The following is a 15,987-nucleotide window of genomic DNA, read 5'->3' as shown; positions in this document are numbered from 1 at the left end:
TAAAAAGAAATTCAGTTTCAAAGTGCTAAACTACGACATTATAATTTGGCTGTTAAAGTAGAAGCATTTTATAGATCTGAAACTGCGATAATTAGAGGCGTATCTTAAATCAAAAAAATCGAAGAACATGAAAGAAAATTTTTTAGATACATCTTAGGGAAAAAATGTGAAAATGTGATTTAGATGATGAAGAAATTAAAGAAAGTCTTCGTAGCTAGTGAAAAATCGCAGATAGAATCCCGAAATAGCGACTGAAATTTTATAGTCGCTTACATAGAATAAATACAAGAAGCTACCTAAAAAATTCTTAACTTCGCGTTATCCCAGTAGAAACGAAAACAACAGATTAACAGAAACACAAAAGGAAACTGGCATACATACCTTTCAAGACGGAACATAATTTCGAACCATAACTAACAACCAAAAGCTTGATGGAAAAGAAGTGCTACATATATTCAAATGCTGTCTTCGTTGAACACAACGAATTTTTTAAAAAAATAAAAAAGAATATAGGTCACCTTCATATACCATCAAATCTGTCCGAATTCGGGCTATAACATAGTCAGAAGTGAACAGTGCAAAAGGCTGTGACAGAACGGCTAAAGTTATACAAATTTCTGGTCTTGCAAGAAGTCCAACTGAACTATAAACCAAATCATGTTAAATTTTCGTCGGGCACAGTACCCAGGAACGATAAAGATTACAGTTCCTTCAGCCCCTTGTTTTTAGCGATGTATATTTTAATTTCATTCCGATATCATAAATAGCTACTATATCTGGAACTGGGTTTATGAGGATCCTATTCGTCTAGGCGAATATCTCAGCTATAAGAGCATGTAACCGCAGCTCTCATGTCCAGCAAGGATGCGCTAACAGTGTATAATTTCCTTGATGTCATTAAACTGTATTCTAAAGCGAATGATGTGGAATATAACTGAAAGGAGAAACGTCACACTGGTTATCGAAAGTCAGTCAGTTTCCTGATGATAATTTCCTAGATAGGAAAACAAGGGCAGAGGTTTAACGACCTGATATAATAACGACGTGCAATTGAAGAGGCTGTACCACCTGTAACAAGAGGACTTGATCCACAACACACTGAGTGAATTCATTATTAAACTCGAAACTGTGATATTTACATGAGATTCCCATACAGAACTGTACTGAAACAAGTAAAACTACCTCGGAATCAAAGTCTGAAGGTAGGAAGATCAGGGTTTAGCTTTCCATCGATAACTAAGTCATTAGAGATGGAGCGAAAGTTCGGATTGGGAAAGATGGGGAAGGAAACTGGACGTGTTCTTTTCAAAGGAGCTATCCCTTAGGCGATTTAGCAAAACAGTGGAAAACTTCAATATGGATTAGCGGACTGGTATTTGAATCGCCGTTCTCCCGTAAGCGAGTTCAGTATTTCAATACCGCGCCACTTCGCTAGCTATCAGTGTGTGATATGCAACAAAACGTGTCGTTGCAAGTTTTGCGCGACTACAGAAGTATGAGGATATGCACGGTTGTATGTATCTGTCACTGATAAGTAACAAGTACTTCGTATTTTATTAACGACGAAAATATTTACAGACAAGTTCCCAACGCTTCAAAGTGAATAAGATTCTAGATCAGGATTCAAGGAAATTTTTGGTAATGCCAGGACGATATGGCGTATGAAATAAAGATACAGGGAACTGAGAGGAGTGCAGAAGAAGAATTACTGCCAACCATTCTTCAAATTGAGACTGAAGCAGATACGATTCCTTATAGTTTCCATTTAAATAGCTTCCATTTAAATATGGAATCTTGTTGTGACTCACCTGTCTGCAGTTCAATGACGTGCGGGTCCCTCCGGTAGAACTGCATACACATGTAGCCGCTCTGGCTGCAACACACAAACACGGGCTATTATTAGTTGTCATAAGCCAATATACCACAAAATCCACCCATAAAAGTATTGCAAGTACATAATTATCTCGCAGAACAACAGGATGACTGGATGTCACAGGAGGTACACAATAGGAAATGCGAAAAATGTTTTCTTAATAGCCGGCAAATATTTTGACTGCGGTATCTCCAATAATGTATGTAAACTGAGTCAGTTGTGAAGGAAACAACGGGGATATTTGGAAAGGGATCTGAAGTTCAGGAACAAGAAATTAAAACTTTGAGGTTTGCCGACGATATTGTAATTATACCAGAGACAGCTACGAAATTTTGAGAGCAATTGAAAGGAATGTATACTGTCTTGAAAAGAGGTTAAAAGATGAAATTTAACAAAAGTAACACAAGGGTAATAGAATGTATACGAATAAAATTAGGTGCTGCTGGGGAATTAGGTTTAAAATGAGAGCCTGTAAGAGGTAAACGATTTCTGTTATTCGTACAACAAAACAAATGAGGTTGACCGAAGTAGAGAGGATATAAAATGGTGACTGACAATAGCAAGGTAAGCATTTTTGAAAAAGATGACGTTATTAACATCGACTATAAATTTAAATGTTAGAAATATTTTCAGAAACTATTTGTTTGGAGTGAAGGTTCCCCACACCATTGTTCCAGGAGTAATTTGCAATAACGAGACTTCTTCTCAGGTCACCGCCGTGCTCGCCTACCAGCCGTCTGTTTTGGTGTTAAAGACAGCCTACGTTTGGGATGCTAATTCCCTAGTCTGGCTGCTTCTATTGTCCCCCCAATGGTGCCGGATGACACAGAATGTTGGAGGGAGTCAATTACCTTTCCTCGAATGGCACGCGTAGATGTGGAGGAGTTACGATGTGCTTAGACACAATACAGGAGGCCTCCCTTGTGGTCAGACGTGATCTACCGTAACCTTGACGACGAGTATGCTTACCTACACGTCCCAGGCAGTTCAACACCGGGCCACTGTCACATTCAAAGGCCCCACAAATGTGGATATAGCACTATTCGATCAGCCGCCCAAATGGAGACCCACAATGAGGCCCCTTTCAAACTCTGTCAGGTGCTGATAACGTTGTCTGTCACTAGTCTGAAACTAGTGTCAAGTTCGTGTTGTTGATAAAGACGAAAAACAATGAAGAAGCTGTAACCTGGTTCAGGGCATATAGCTCGAATAGGGCCAATAAGCCCGCCAACTTCGACGTCTATGCATGATGTCGGATCACTAGTAATAGTGTCAGAAGTCTTTAGCCCATAAAACACTGTTGAGAGATTTGGAATTTAATCAGGATAATCGAGCAAGGTCTTGATATTAGGAACTTTACGCTATCATTTATTCTACGCTTGCCAATCAACACTGGGCAAATAAGTTTTCTTTTACCACCAGTATTCGATTCGTGTACCTCTAGGCCGAGCACCGCTACACAAGTGTTCATTAGTAGTCACAGAGGTGGATGAAATACTAGTAATGGGTGATGGCAAAAAACGGCTACATAGCTTGCCACTGAATGTTTGTTGGGTTAGGGATTTCGCTGAAGTGAAATGAAGCCCTAGGTAAGGGAACTTCGGGTTGTGAGGGGGCCAGAGAACGGAGATCACGCCTGCGGCATTATGCAGAATGCGGGCTGCAGTGTGGTCTTAGCGCCCTTTGCATACAGACCGTAGGCTTTGAAAGAGAAGAGTTCGCTTTAGCAGCGCTTTGAGTTGGAGGTTTTGGTCTCTTGCCGATCCAGCAGGCCGACAAACGCAGATAGGTAATGACTGTATGTTTTCATTTCTGGCCTTACAACTTTCGCGGCCGCCGGCGGGTGCGTGCTTCGCGTTTTTGTGCCAGAGTGAAAGGGAAGTAGATGCCCGAATCTCTCTGTAGCCCTTCGGTAACAAAAAGCAGATAGAACTCTTCCAGAAATAGTAATGATTAGGTGTACAGCGTTTTTTGTTTTCCGTTGAGGTACAACTTGATGCACGGTTATTCATATCGTAAATGGACAGAGGTCATCCCCTTAACTAAACAGCAATAGACATTTGAGACTCAGAGATAAAATTACTTGGTGGCATTTATTATCGATCTTCAAGTTCTAAAGTTTATTATTACTGACAGTGCTCATTTCTATGATGTTCCGTGAATTCGTTTTTATCAGCAACCCGCACGAAAAGGAAAACGTAAATGATGTTAGGTTACACTTAGCTGTAACTCCTAGTACGATGTTTTAAAGCGACATTAGTGGGGTGATAAAAGACTTCATGCACACAGTAACAAAAAATAAAATTAAGGACACCATGAAAATATACCATAGTAATGCACATCTGAAAATCCCATGTTCCCGTGCCAACGATGTTTTACACCTTGGCTTTCTCTGAATACAATACAAAACATGTACTTCCTTTCTACATTCATGGACTGCAGTGAGTGACAACATGACAATTTGACTACAGAATAACTGAACCCTTTCGTTTGTCTCTCTCTGATTATGGTATGAACATTATCCCAGTTACGAAATAACATCGCACCGTTCCTAAAATTTGCCCTCGAGAAATGATTACCGTTCTTCTTGACCTCTAACTCACTACATCGCATTTACTCAGCTCATTGGCTGTCGGTGGATACGTGAAGCGCAAAATTCATTATCCCTGATACCGGTAAAGACAATGCGGATAGGATGTTGCTATATCGAGCCGCCATGAAAGATGAATCCAGTAAGGAAGGCTGAGAGGCTGTCCAGTATTCTCCAGTGATAGAACAACGTGTTCAGGGGATATGGAGCGTGGTGATGGTAAACTGATGCACCCCTCCGCTGTAATGCAAAACATTTTCGAGTATTTTGCGTGAGAAACTTGTAATTTAATCAAGACTTGCACCATGCCACTTTCGGAGAAGGATCTGCAAACCGATTCCTTTTATAAGATAAGGCTTTTCCGAATATACTGTCATGCTCAAAAGTATCCAAACAACCTGAACTACGTTCCGCCTGATTTGTATGCAACCCCGATAACGTAACTATCTGTCTTCTGCTCTGTTTTCGGTACAGTTGTTTGACTGTACAAAATAGGTACTTCAAGAGACCCCTGGAGAAAACTGCCCGTGTGGTTATTAATCCAGACGTAAATTTATACCACGATGATGAAAATATGAAAAACATGTTATTAGAGATGACACTGCTTTAACGCTTGTAAATGAAATTTATTACCAAAAATGTCATTTCAAAATGCAAGTATCAACTCAAAATTGCGTGACGAAATTTTTTGTACTGGAATGGCACGCGGAACTCCAATCCAGCAATTATTCTCCCGGTTAACTAACCACGAAAGATCTTAAATGTGTTTCTGTCACAAGTAATAAGGTGTGCCTATGTTTAAACTTGAAATGACGTGGCATAAAGTTTTTTGTTGGACGGGGATTCAGAACCAGCAATTAGTCGTAGTAGCTCGTACCTTTCTCAACAGTCTTCAGTGAGGCACCATGTCAAACGCTTTCGGAAATCTAAGAATATGGAATATGCGTGTTGTCATTCAACCATGTTTCGCAGGATATCATGTGAGAAAATGACAAGCTAAGTTTTGTACGATCATTGCTTTCTAAAACCGTGCTGATTTGTGGGCAGAAGCTTTTCCGTCTCAAGAAAACTTATTATTTTCGAACTGAGAATATGCCAAGGATTCTGCGCCAGACCTATGTCAAAGATATTGGTCTGTAATTTTGCAGGTCTTTTCTTTTACCCTTCTTGTACACAGGAGTCACCTGCGCTTTCCTTCCATTCGCTTGGGAATTTATGTTGGCCAGAGATTAGCGATAACTGCAAGCTAAGTAAAGCGCCAGCGCCGGACAACACTCTCTGTAAAACCGAAATGGCATTCCATTCGAACCTGGGAACTTATCTGTTTTCAACTCATTCAGTTGTTTCTTTACAGCAGGGAGGCTTATTACTACCTCATCCGTACGGGAGGCAGGGCGATGGCCAAACGACAGACTCCTGCGGGAACAAGTTTTTTAAACGAGAAATTTAGAACTTCAGCTTTACCTCTGCTATCTTCTACTGCCTCACCAGCCTGGTCAACGCGTGACTAGATGGAAGCCTTAGATCTGCTTAGTGATTTTATATGAGGCCAAAATTTTCTACGATTCTCGGTCACATCTTTTTCTAAGGTATGATGGTGAAGTTGTTATATGCTTCACTCATCGATATTTTACAGACGTTCGAATCTCTACTAACCTTGGGCTGTTGTCATTTGCGCGTTCTCTTTTGAACCGAGAGTGCAACAGCCATTGCTCCCTCAGTATTTTCCGATTTTGTTATTAAACTTGGTGGGTCTTTTCCGTCCTTAATCCGCTTACTAGGCACATACTTCTCCAGAGCACTGTTAACAATCTGTTTAAAATTTGCCCAAAATTCCTCCACGTTCATCATACTGGAACTAGAGATGTTAATTCATTGTCTAAGTGACATGCTGACAACTGTTTATCTGGCCTTCGTAGCAAAAATACTCCCCTAACCTTCAGGATGGGTTTATGAACTTTGGTAATCATTGTCGGTATAAAGACATCGTGATCACTAACCTCTATCTCTATAATGACACTTCCGGTAAGGTCGGGCCTGTTTGTTGCTACAAGGTCTAAAATATTACCTATGCGTGTGGGCTGTCGAACTAGCTGCTCTCGACAGTTTTCGGAAAACGTCTTCAAAAGTACTTCACCGGACTGTCTGTCCGTACGACCTGCAATGAATCCATAGACGTTCCAGTTTATACTCTGAGGGTACACTCGCCTCCCACTACTATTGCATGATCTTGAGATTTCCGCGCTACTGAGCATAGACTTCCTTCCTATGGTTCCAAAACTGTCACGGCGGAATCGTGTGGCCGGTAAAAACATCCGATAATTACCTACACCTGTTACACGTGTCCAAATAACTTCACAGTCAGAGACAATGTCGATCTCGATACACAGAATATTTCTATCGTCTGTAATGAACAGCCCCCTCCTATAGTGCCTAATCTGTCTTTTCGATGTATGTCCCATGCCTCGGTAAATATTTCGGAGATTTCTACTTCGGGTTGCACCCAGCTCTGGGTTCGAGAATAATTTGAGCGCACAACTTTCCTGAAGGGCAATAAATTCGGGAAACTTGTTAAAAATACTTTGAAAACTACTGTAAAAATTTGGAGAGTCGAATTGGCTTCACTTTGCACGCCGTCTGATTTCGGTCTCTGTGTATCGACTGGCGAGCGTTCATAAGAGGATCTCAAATTACCGCCATGTGTGCTCCACAAGTAACCGGATAGCTGCTTCCTTTCCGTAGTGCACCCTTGACCTATCAAGGAGAGTGTTACAATTTTCCATATCATAACGCAGGTCCAGAAATCTGCAGCTAAAACCGTCACAGAATCGGCAGAGTCTTTGGTTGAAATTCGACCCTGATCAGCTCTGTGAACGTCGTGCAAATTGTGAGCTCTGCTTGCACCACGTGCGCGAGGCCAGCACTCTTCACCACTTCCGCTGGCTGTCCGTACGAACCCAGCATGGCCTCAGAACGCAAGCGACAGACGTCGTTGGTGCCGACGTGAGGCACAACCTGTAGACAACTGCACTCTGCATGTTCGATAGCCGTAGGCAGGGCCTCCTCCAGATGTCGGATGAGGCAGACGCTACTTGCCTAAGGGGCTCCATAATGCGCCTAAAATTGGAGTTCCCGATAACGAGAAACCCCTCCTGCAATATGCTTGCTCGGGCCGTGATGAAGGGGCAACCAGTCCACACAGAGGGTGAATGGTTAGTATAGACGGTCAGCCTCCACAGTGATCCTCCGCCTCGAGCGACGCGATCGATTTACCACCCGGCACTCACACTTCGGTGAAGGCGGATCCAACACGTCGGGTACACTGTAAGATACCTCAGCAGCAGAGCCCGTTGGCGAACCAAGCGGTACCTGGAGTATTCTGTGCGATGCGCGAGATTCTCAGCCACCGCTACACACTGAGGCAGCAGCCTGAAGGCTGACCGTGGCCAAAAGCCTCTCCAGACGTTAGCGAACTGCGGCCAGCTCCTGCCGTGTCCGCACACAGCATGCACACAACCTACCCATCCTAGTGCTACTGCCTTGAGAATAACCTGTAAAACCACACAGAGAAAGCTAAATCTATAACTTGATACCCTCCTGATGTGTCACCAATCGAGGCTAACTCCTTACTGAACTGTGCAGCTGACTGTTCGAAAGCAATACAACTGCTCTACAGACTGCACGAATATACACTTTACAGTTACTAAAACGCAAAATTACACCTCTTAAATACAAAAATACGCAAGAAGTTTAAGAATTAAACTATGAAGAAACGCAGAAAAATCTAACGTTTGCTGCTCAGCTGGTGCGTCACAGGCGGCAGCTGAAGCTCGAGGAGCTCTCGAAGATTCTGCGATTGTAAAACTCTTCTCCGATTAAGCCCAAGTTCCCCTTCTATCTTTCCATCAATGGCTACTTGCATAAAGCTGTACTTCTTGTTCCGAAAGATGGTAGTTGTGACATCAAGAATTTTATCAGCGTAGTAAAGTATCTCGTGATGGATCACATGAGCAACCCACGGGGTCTTTATCAGGCTGATACACATTCACTGTTAAAACATCTTCAGTCTGTCCACGAATGAAGTTTTGTAACTGTCCAAGATTCTACTCAATACAGTAGTACCCATAACGGAGCACTTCACAATTCGCCAGCGTATGGTAAACGGAAGGTCGCAGTTACATGTAAAATATTTAAGTTATTGAAATGCTACGCGTGCAGTGCCAATTTTAGTTTTTATTTTTTCATCATGATCTCATTTTCCTGTCAGCCGGCAACCTCGATATTTGATGGATGATCAAATTGATGTAGGTTGCAGTAGTTACTTGGAGATGAAGAGGCTTGCTCAGGCTATACTAGGATGGAAAGCTGCATCCTGTCTTCGGAATGAAGACCACAACAGCAACAGCGACGACTACATGTACATCTGTACTCCGCAAGCCACCTTGCAGTGGTGTACGTAGTATACCAATCTTATATCTCCTCCACTTTCGCTCCTGCTACCCTCCCTACAGTATTCACGCATGGTAGGCGGGAAGAGAGGCCGTTCGTACCCCGTCGCTTGCACCCGAATTTGTCCAATTTTAGTGTCGAGGTCTCTACACGAGCTGTATGTTGGCGAATTAATGCGCTTGTTCACCCATTTTCTTGTGTGGGTGATTAGAGTTTTATCAGTACGACTCTCCGTGATGCACGTGCAGTCAGTTGGGAAATTCCGTGACAATTTCATAGTGACTAAACAAACCCGTGACGAATCGTGCATATCTTGTTTGAATGTTTTCTATTTCTTCCGTTAATCGAATATGTTAAGGTTCCCAGAGCGATAAACATTGCAGGGAGATTCAAAAAGATTTATCCAATTTAACAAGGCTATGTCTTCAGCATGAATTAAGATAGAAAACTGGACCGCGCGACGGCTACGGTCGCAGGTTCGAATCCTGCCTCGGGCATGGATGTGTGTGATGTCCTTAGGTTAGTTAGGTTTAAGTAGTTCTAAGTTCTAGGGGACTGATGACCACAGATGTTAAGTCCCATAGTGCTCAGAGCCATTTGAACCATTTGAGAACGACTCACGACTCGCCCTCAGAGCTTTACTTCCGCCAGTACCTCATCGCGCACCTTCCCAACATGCTGCTGTTTATGACCATCATGAAGGACTTGTAGCAGCTCAATCCTGTATGGTTCGAACACAAACGTCGCCACGAGGCAAGTAAGACAGACACACGAGGAATGGCTCAATCTCGGCAGGCACGATGAGTAGACTTCTGAGAACTACGAGCTGAACGCTTTTGAATGCGCCCCATGTCTAAAACGAGCACAAAGATCTCAATCTACACAAACAACCAGTGCTTGTAAAGTGTTGGTACCATTGCCGAATGATTTGGACTGTAAGAGTTCCTGTACTCTTGGTGAAAATCATGCCTCATTGTGAAAACGAATTGCACCCGTTGAAACGGAGAACTCGTTAGGGAGGATCACTTCGGCAACGATATGAAATTACAACCGTGCCCAAGGTATACATTTGGTTTAGATGCGCAGGTTAAAATACATGCCATGTTCCCGTCTTCATTCATGCAGAAGATATAGCCTTGCGAAATCAGATAAATCTTTTTGAAACAGCCCTTAAATTTATTTATATTTGCAGTCAGCTGCCAGATTTGGCACCATACACAAGTCCCTTTCGATTTTGTAACACTTCTAACGATATAACTTCGTTGTACATAACTGTGTTGTCTACAAGCAGCCTATCAGGTATACGGACGTTGGCCTCCAAGGCATTTATGTACACTCCTGGAAATTGAAATAAGAACACCGTGAATTCATTGTCCCAGGAAGGGGAAACTTTATTGACACATTCCTGGGGTCAGATACATCACATGATCACACTGACAGAACCACAGGCACATAGACACAGGCAACAGAGCATGCACAATGTCGGCACTAGTACAGTGTATATCCACCTTTCGCAGCAATGCAAGCTGCTATTCTCCCATGGAGACGATCGTAGAGATGCTGGATGTAGTCCTGTGGAACGGCTTGCCATGCCATTTCCACCTGGCGCCTCAGTTGGACCAGCGTTCGTGCTGGACGTGCAGACCGCGTGAGACGACGCTTCATCCAGTCCCAAACATGCTCAATGGGGGACAGATCCGGAGATCTTGCTGGCCAGGGTAGTTGACTTACACCTTCTAGAGCACGTTGGGTGGCACGGGATACATGCGGACGTGCATTGTCCTGTTGGAACAGCAAGTTCCCTTGCCGGTCTAGGAATGGTAGAACTATGGGTTCGATGACGGTTTGGATGTACCGTGCACTATTCAGTGTCCCCCCGACGATCACCAGTGGTGTACGGCCAGTGTAGGAGATCGCTCCCCACACCATGATGCCGGGTGTTGGCCCTGTGTGCCTCGGTCGTATGCAGTCCTGATTGTGGCGCTCACCTGCACGGCGCCAAACAAGCATACGACCATCATTGGCACCAAGGCAGAAGCGACTCTCATCGCTGAAGACGACACGTCTCCATTCGTCCCTCCATTCACGCCTGTCGCGATACCACTGGAGGCGGGCTGCACGATGTTGGGGCGTGAGCGGAATACGGCCTAACGGTGTGCGGGACCGTAGCCCAGCTTCATGGAGACGGTTGCGAATGGTCCTCGCCGATATCCCAGGAGCAACAGTGTCCCTAATTTGCTGGGAAGTGGCGGTGCGGTCCCCTACGGCACTGCGTAGGATCCTACGGTCTTGGCATGCATCCGTGCGTCGCTGCGGTCCGGTCCCAGGTCGACGGGCACGTGCACCTTCCGCCGATCACTGGCGACAACATCGATGTACTGTGGAGACCTCACGCCCCACGTGTTGAGCAATTCGGCGGTACGTCCACCCGGCCTCCCGCATGCCCACTATACGCCCTCGCTCAAAGTCCGTCAACTGCACATACGGTTCACGTCCACGCTGTCGCGGCATGCTACCAGTGTTAAAGACTGCGATGGAGCTCCGTATACCACGGCAAACTGGCTGACACTGACGGCGGCGGTGCACAAATGCTGCGCAGCTAGCGCCATTCGACGGCCAACACCGCGGTTCCTGGTGTGTCCGCTGTGCCGTGCGTGTGATCATTGCTTGTACAGCCCTCTCGCAGTGTCCGGAGTAAGTATGGTGGGTCTGACACACCGGTGTCAATGTGTTCTTTTTTCCATTTCCAGGAGTGTATGTCGTGTGCCGGACGTTGTGTTGTTCCTTAATATTTCAGGCTACGGGCAGAAAATAGCTGCGCTAATACGAAAATGGCGCCTAAACTGACTGAATTGCGAATCGCAGTCCACTCCGACGCTGGAGAATTACCTGGCATAGCGAATAACGAGAACGGAAAGGTGCCTTGTCTGTACGCAGTACCGCATTCCGTCAATTACCTGGGAGTATCGAGACTCTCTAATCCAGTCGGCCGCAGAAACCCGGAGACCACACCGCACTATTTCACAATGCACTCGTGCAATGCAATCTCTGTTGGTATTTTGTTAGTGTTGCTTGCCTTATTTACCAATTCCACTATGTTCCATTGTACGGTGCTATCGAAGTTTTCCTACGAAGTCGACAGGAGTGTAGCGCCACACCTTTCCCGGAGTTAATCATTCCTAATCCACGAACCACGGATATTGGCGCGTTAGGGTTGCTAACTTACTTCACAACACGCATTGCCGTACAGTATCTGCAGCCGTCGAACAACAAAATGGGAATGTGGGTGAACTACTGCGAACATCATAATGAACGGATCATTATAGCCAAGATTGGTATGGAGCCAATACCCACGATAATAGTATAAGTATACAGTGTGTGCCTACTAACTCCGCGGATGTTGAACAGTTTGGAAATATTGACGGCAAGATAAAATAACTGGAAGCTTTCTGATACATTGTATAGTGGGAAGACGGAGATTTAATAACTGTATTTTAAATTGTAAAATAGGTCTGGACTCTGAACACAATTTAGTAGTTACAAAATTCAGATTATTTGCGAAGAACTTACAGAAAATTACAAAATTAAGGAAATGGGTATTGCGGAAGTTGAACCAATCAGAGACTGTTGAGAGTCTGAAAGGGAGCATTAGACAACGACTAACTGAAATAGCGAAAGAAGTAGAATAGAAGCTGAGTGGATAGTTTTGAGAAATGAGATACTGACGGCAACAAAGTAATAACTAGGAAAAAAGATGCAGTTCAGTATGGATCCTTAGACAACGCTCGAGATCTTAAATTTAATTGATGATAGGAAAACCGATATTGTTGAAAAGTGCAAAACTGCAAATCACGAATGGTTAGCAGAGAAACGATAAGTTATAAAAGCAAACATGATAATGGAAAATGTAAAGGCCACTTACAGGAAATTTAAAAAAAAACCTTTGGAGAAAAGAGAAGCAGCTGTGTGGATATCAATAGCTTATACTGTAAGGCAGTTCTAACCAAAGACGAGAAGGCTGAAAAGTGGAAGGAATACGAGAAACTTAAAAAGCTTCGGAGGAAAGAGAAGCGGCTGTCTAAAAATCAAGAGCTTATACTGTAAGACACTACTAACCAAAGGCAGGACGGCTGAAAAGTGGAAGGAATAAGAGAAACAAACTTGAAACAATATCATCGAAAGGGAATAGGATACAGGCGAAGATATGATAGAGGACGTGTTACTGCATAGAGAATCTGGAATAGCACTGAAAGACGTAAGTCAAAACAGGAATTGGGGTATGTAGCATACCCTCACGATTATTAAGATCATTGGAAGGACAAACCATGATAGAATTGCTTCAATTGGTGTGTAGGACAAATGAGATAGATGAAGTATCCAGAGCCCTCATTAATAATGTAATAATCTGAATTTTTAAAAAAAAATGGTTCAAATGGCTCTAAGCACTATGCGACTTAACATCTGAGGTCATCAGTCCCCTAGACTTAGAACTACTTAAACCTAACTAACCTAAGGACATCACACACATACATGCCCGAGGCAGGATTCGAACCTGCGACCGTAGCATCTGCGCGGTTCCGGACTGAAGAGTCTAGAACCGCTCGACCACAGCGGCCGGCTCAATTCCAAAGAAGACAGATGCTGACATATGTGCATCAGTTAAATACCGTACCATCAGTTTAATAAGTCCTGCAAAATATTAATGCGAATCATCTTCATAAGAATGGAACCCCTGTCAGAATCCTACCTGCAGGAAGACCAATTTGGGTTCCGTATAAATGCAGGAACTCGCGAATCAATACAGACCCTACGACTTACGTCAGAAGATATGTTGAAGAAAGGCAAATTAACAGTTACAGCATTTGTTCATTTAAAACAAGCTTTTTCCAATGCTGAACGCAATACGTTCTTTGAAATTCGGAAGTTATCAGGGAAAGAGTAGAAGTAGCGAAATGTTATGTGCAAATTGTACAGAAAAACCAGACTGCAGTTATAAGAGTCAAAGGACATGAAAGGGAGTACTAAGCAAGGAAGGGAAGGCTGACAAGTGGAAGGATTAAGAGAAACGAACTTGATAGTCAGAAAAGCTATCTCGTCAAAAATAGACATTATGAGAGCCATGACCATAGAATAATTATGGAATCAGTAATTTGAAACGACAACCAGCCGAAACCTATAATAAAACGTAGGATGGTAATTGAGAAGGCGGTGAGACGGGTTGTAGCCTATACTCCAAGTTATTCAATACGTATATTGAATAAACAGTAAAGGAAATCAAGGCGAAATTTAGATTTCAAGGAGGAGAAAATTACTTTTAATATTTATCGATGATATTATACTTCTGTCAGAGATAGCAAAGGGCTTGGTGGATCAGTTGAACAAAATGAGTGCTGAAACTTCCTGGCAGATTAAAACAGTGTGCCGGACCGAGACCCGAACTCGGGATCTTTGCCTTTCACGGGCAAATGCCCACGAAAGCCAAGGGTCCCGAGTTCGAGTCTCCGTCTGGCACATAGTTTTAATCTGCCAGGAAGTTTCATATCAGCGCACACTCCGCTGCAGAATGAACATTTCATGCCGAAATGAGTGCTTTCTTCAACAACATCGGCAAAAAAAAAAGGGCAATGGAGGGAGTACATCCGAATTAAATCTGATGATAATGAGAGAATTAGAATAAGAAATGAAACTCTCAAAGTAGTAGAGGAGGTTTTTTGTTTGGAAAGCAAAATAAATGACGAAGGCCGAAATAAAGAGGATGTAAAATGCAGTCTGGCAATAGTCAGAAACGCTATCTCGTCTAAAATAGACATCAAAAGCGCCGTGGTCATAGTATAATCATAAAATCCGAAATATGGAACGGTAGTCAGCCACATCTTACAATAAAACGTAGAATGGTCTATATTCAAAAAGTTTTTCGAAGATTTAACATTACTCACACAGTGCAAGTGGGTGATTGTGGAAATTTTAAAATCTGTAACGGAAATACGCGATGAATGCGGTATACGGAAATACAGAATACGTAAGCTGTCGCCACATTTCAACTTTTGTTAACCTTATGACCGTATAACGCACGTTTGTGCTAATCAGAAATAAATCTGTCCTTTAGAGTTTAACGAATTTTAAACATTTTTAAAGATTTATCGTAGTACATAAAACCAATAACTACTATTAAACGAGGCCACAGAAGAAAAGTAAGAAAGTCTCTGACAGCCATCTCAAGATGGATTCGTAGGAAATTCTAAACCGTTAATGATTTAATTTAAAAAACTTTTTAAAACCATACTTGCGGCTGGTTGCTGTTTCAGATCGTAAACCATACATGTAAGAAACTCGTTCGTGAAAAAGAGAAGTTCGTTACGACTGAATATAAATTTAAGTGTTAAAAAGTCTTGTCTTAAAGTATTTAGAGTGTTGCCTTACACGGAAGTGAAAGGAGCACGATAAGCAGTATAGACAAAAGTAAAATACAAGCTTTTGAAATGCACTGTTGCATAAAAATGCTGGTGATTAGATTAGTAGATCAGATAATTAATGAGGAGGTACTGAACAGGATAGGGGAGCAAAGATACGTGTGTCACAACTTGACTAATAGAAGGGCCTGGTAGACAGCACACAATCCTAAGTTATCAAGGAACCACCAGTTTGACAATGGGAGGAAATTTTTAGCGTAAAAATTATAGAGGGAGACCAAGGCTTGAACTCTGTAAGCACGTTCAAGTGGATGTGTAGGTTGCACTAGTTACGCAGATATGGGTAGACGCACAGGATAGGCTATCGTTGTGAGATGCATCAAACCCGTCTTTGGACTGAAGACCACAATAGAAGTCTATAGTAGTTAACTGTGAAATGTAACTTGTTTACGTAAGAATTATAAATAAGAAACAAGAAGTAGTTTTTCTCTCTCTAGAAAAAATTTTTGCTTAAAATGTAATTGCATTTGTGCAACCAGCACAGTGACGTCAAAACAGTATAGAACAACGTTCAGTTCAAGTGTATCGACTGACGGTGACCAGAAGCAGCAAGAGGAACTGTTCGTGATAGCCCAGAGGTCAGGGTTCGAATCCCCGGTCTAACA

The 15,987-nt window shown here is 43.0% G+C and overlaps 1 protein-coding gene across 1 annotated transcript in view; it reads right to left on the bottom strand.

Moving 5' to 3' along the window:
- The window catches only part of LOC126469563 (uncharacterized), a 635,094-nt gene that overhangs the window by 70,626 nt on the left and 548,481 nt on the right, over positions 1-15,987 (bottom strand). The window contains exon 8 of the mRNA XM_050096682.1: positions 1,809-1,873. Coding sequence (XP_049952639.1) covers positions 1,809-1,873 — 65 coding nt within the window. The remainder of the gene's footprint in view (positions 1-1,808; positions 1,874-15,987) is intronic.

Source organism: Schistocerca serialis, chromosome 3, assembly GCF_023864345.2.
Source record: "Schistocerca serialis cubense isolate TAMUIC-IGC-003099 chromosome 3, iqSchSeri2.2, whole genome shotgun sequence".
Classification (NCBI taxonomy): domain Eukaryota; kingdom Metazoa; phylum Arthropoda; class Insecta; order Orthoptera; family Acrididae; genus Schistocerca; species Schistocerca serialis.
This window is presented reverse-complemented; position numbering and strand designations above follow the sequence as displayed.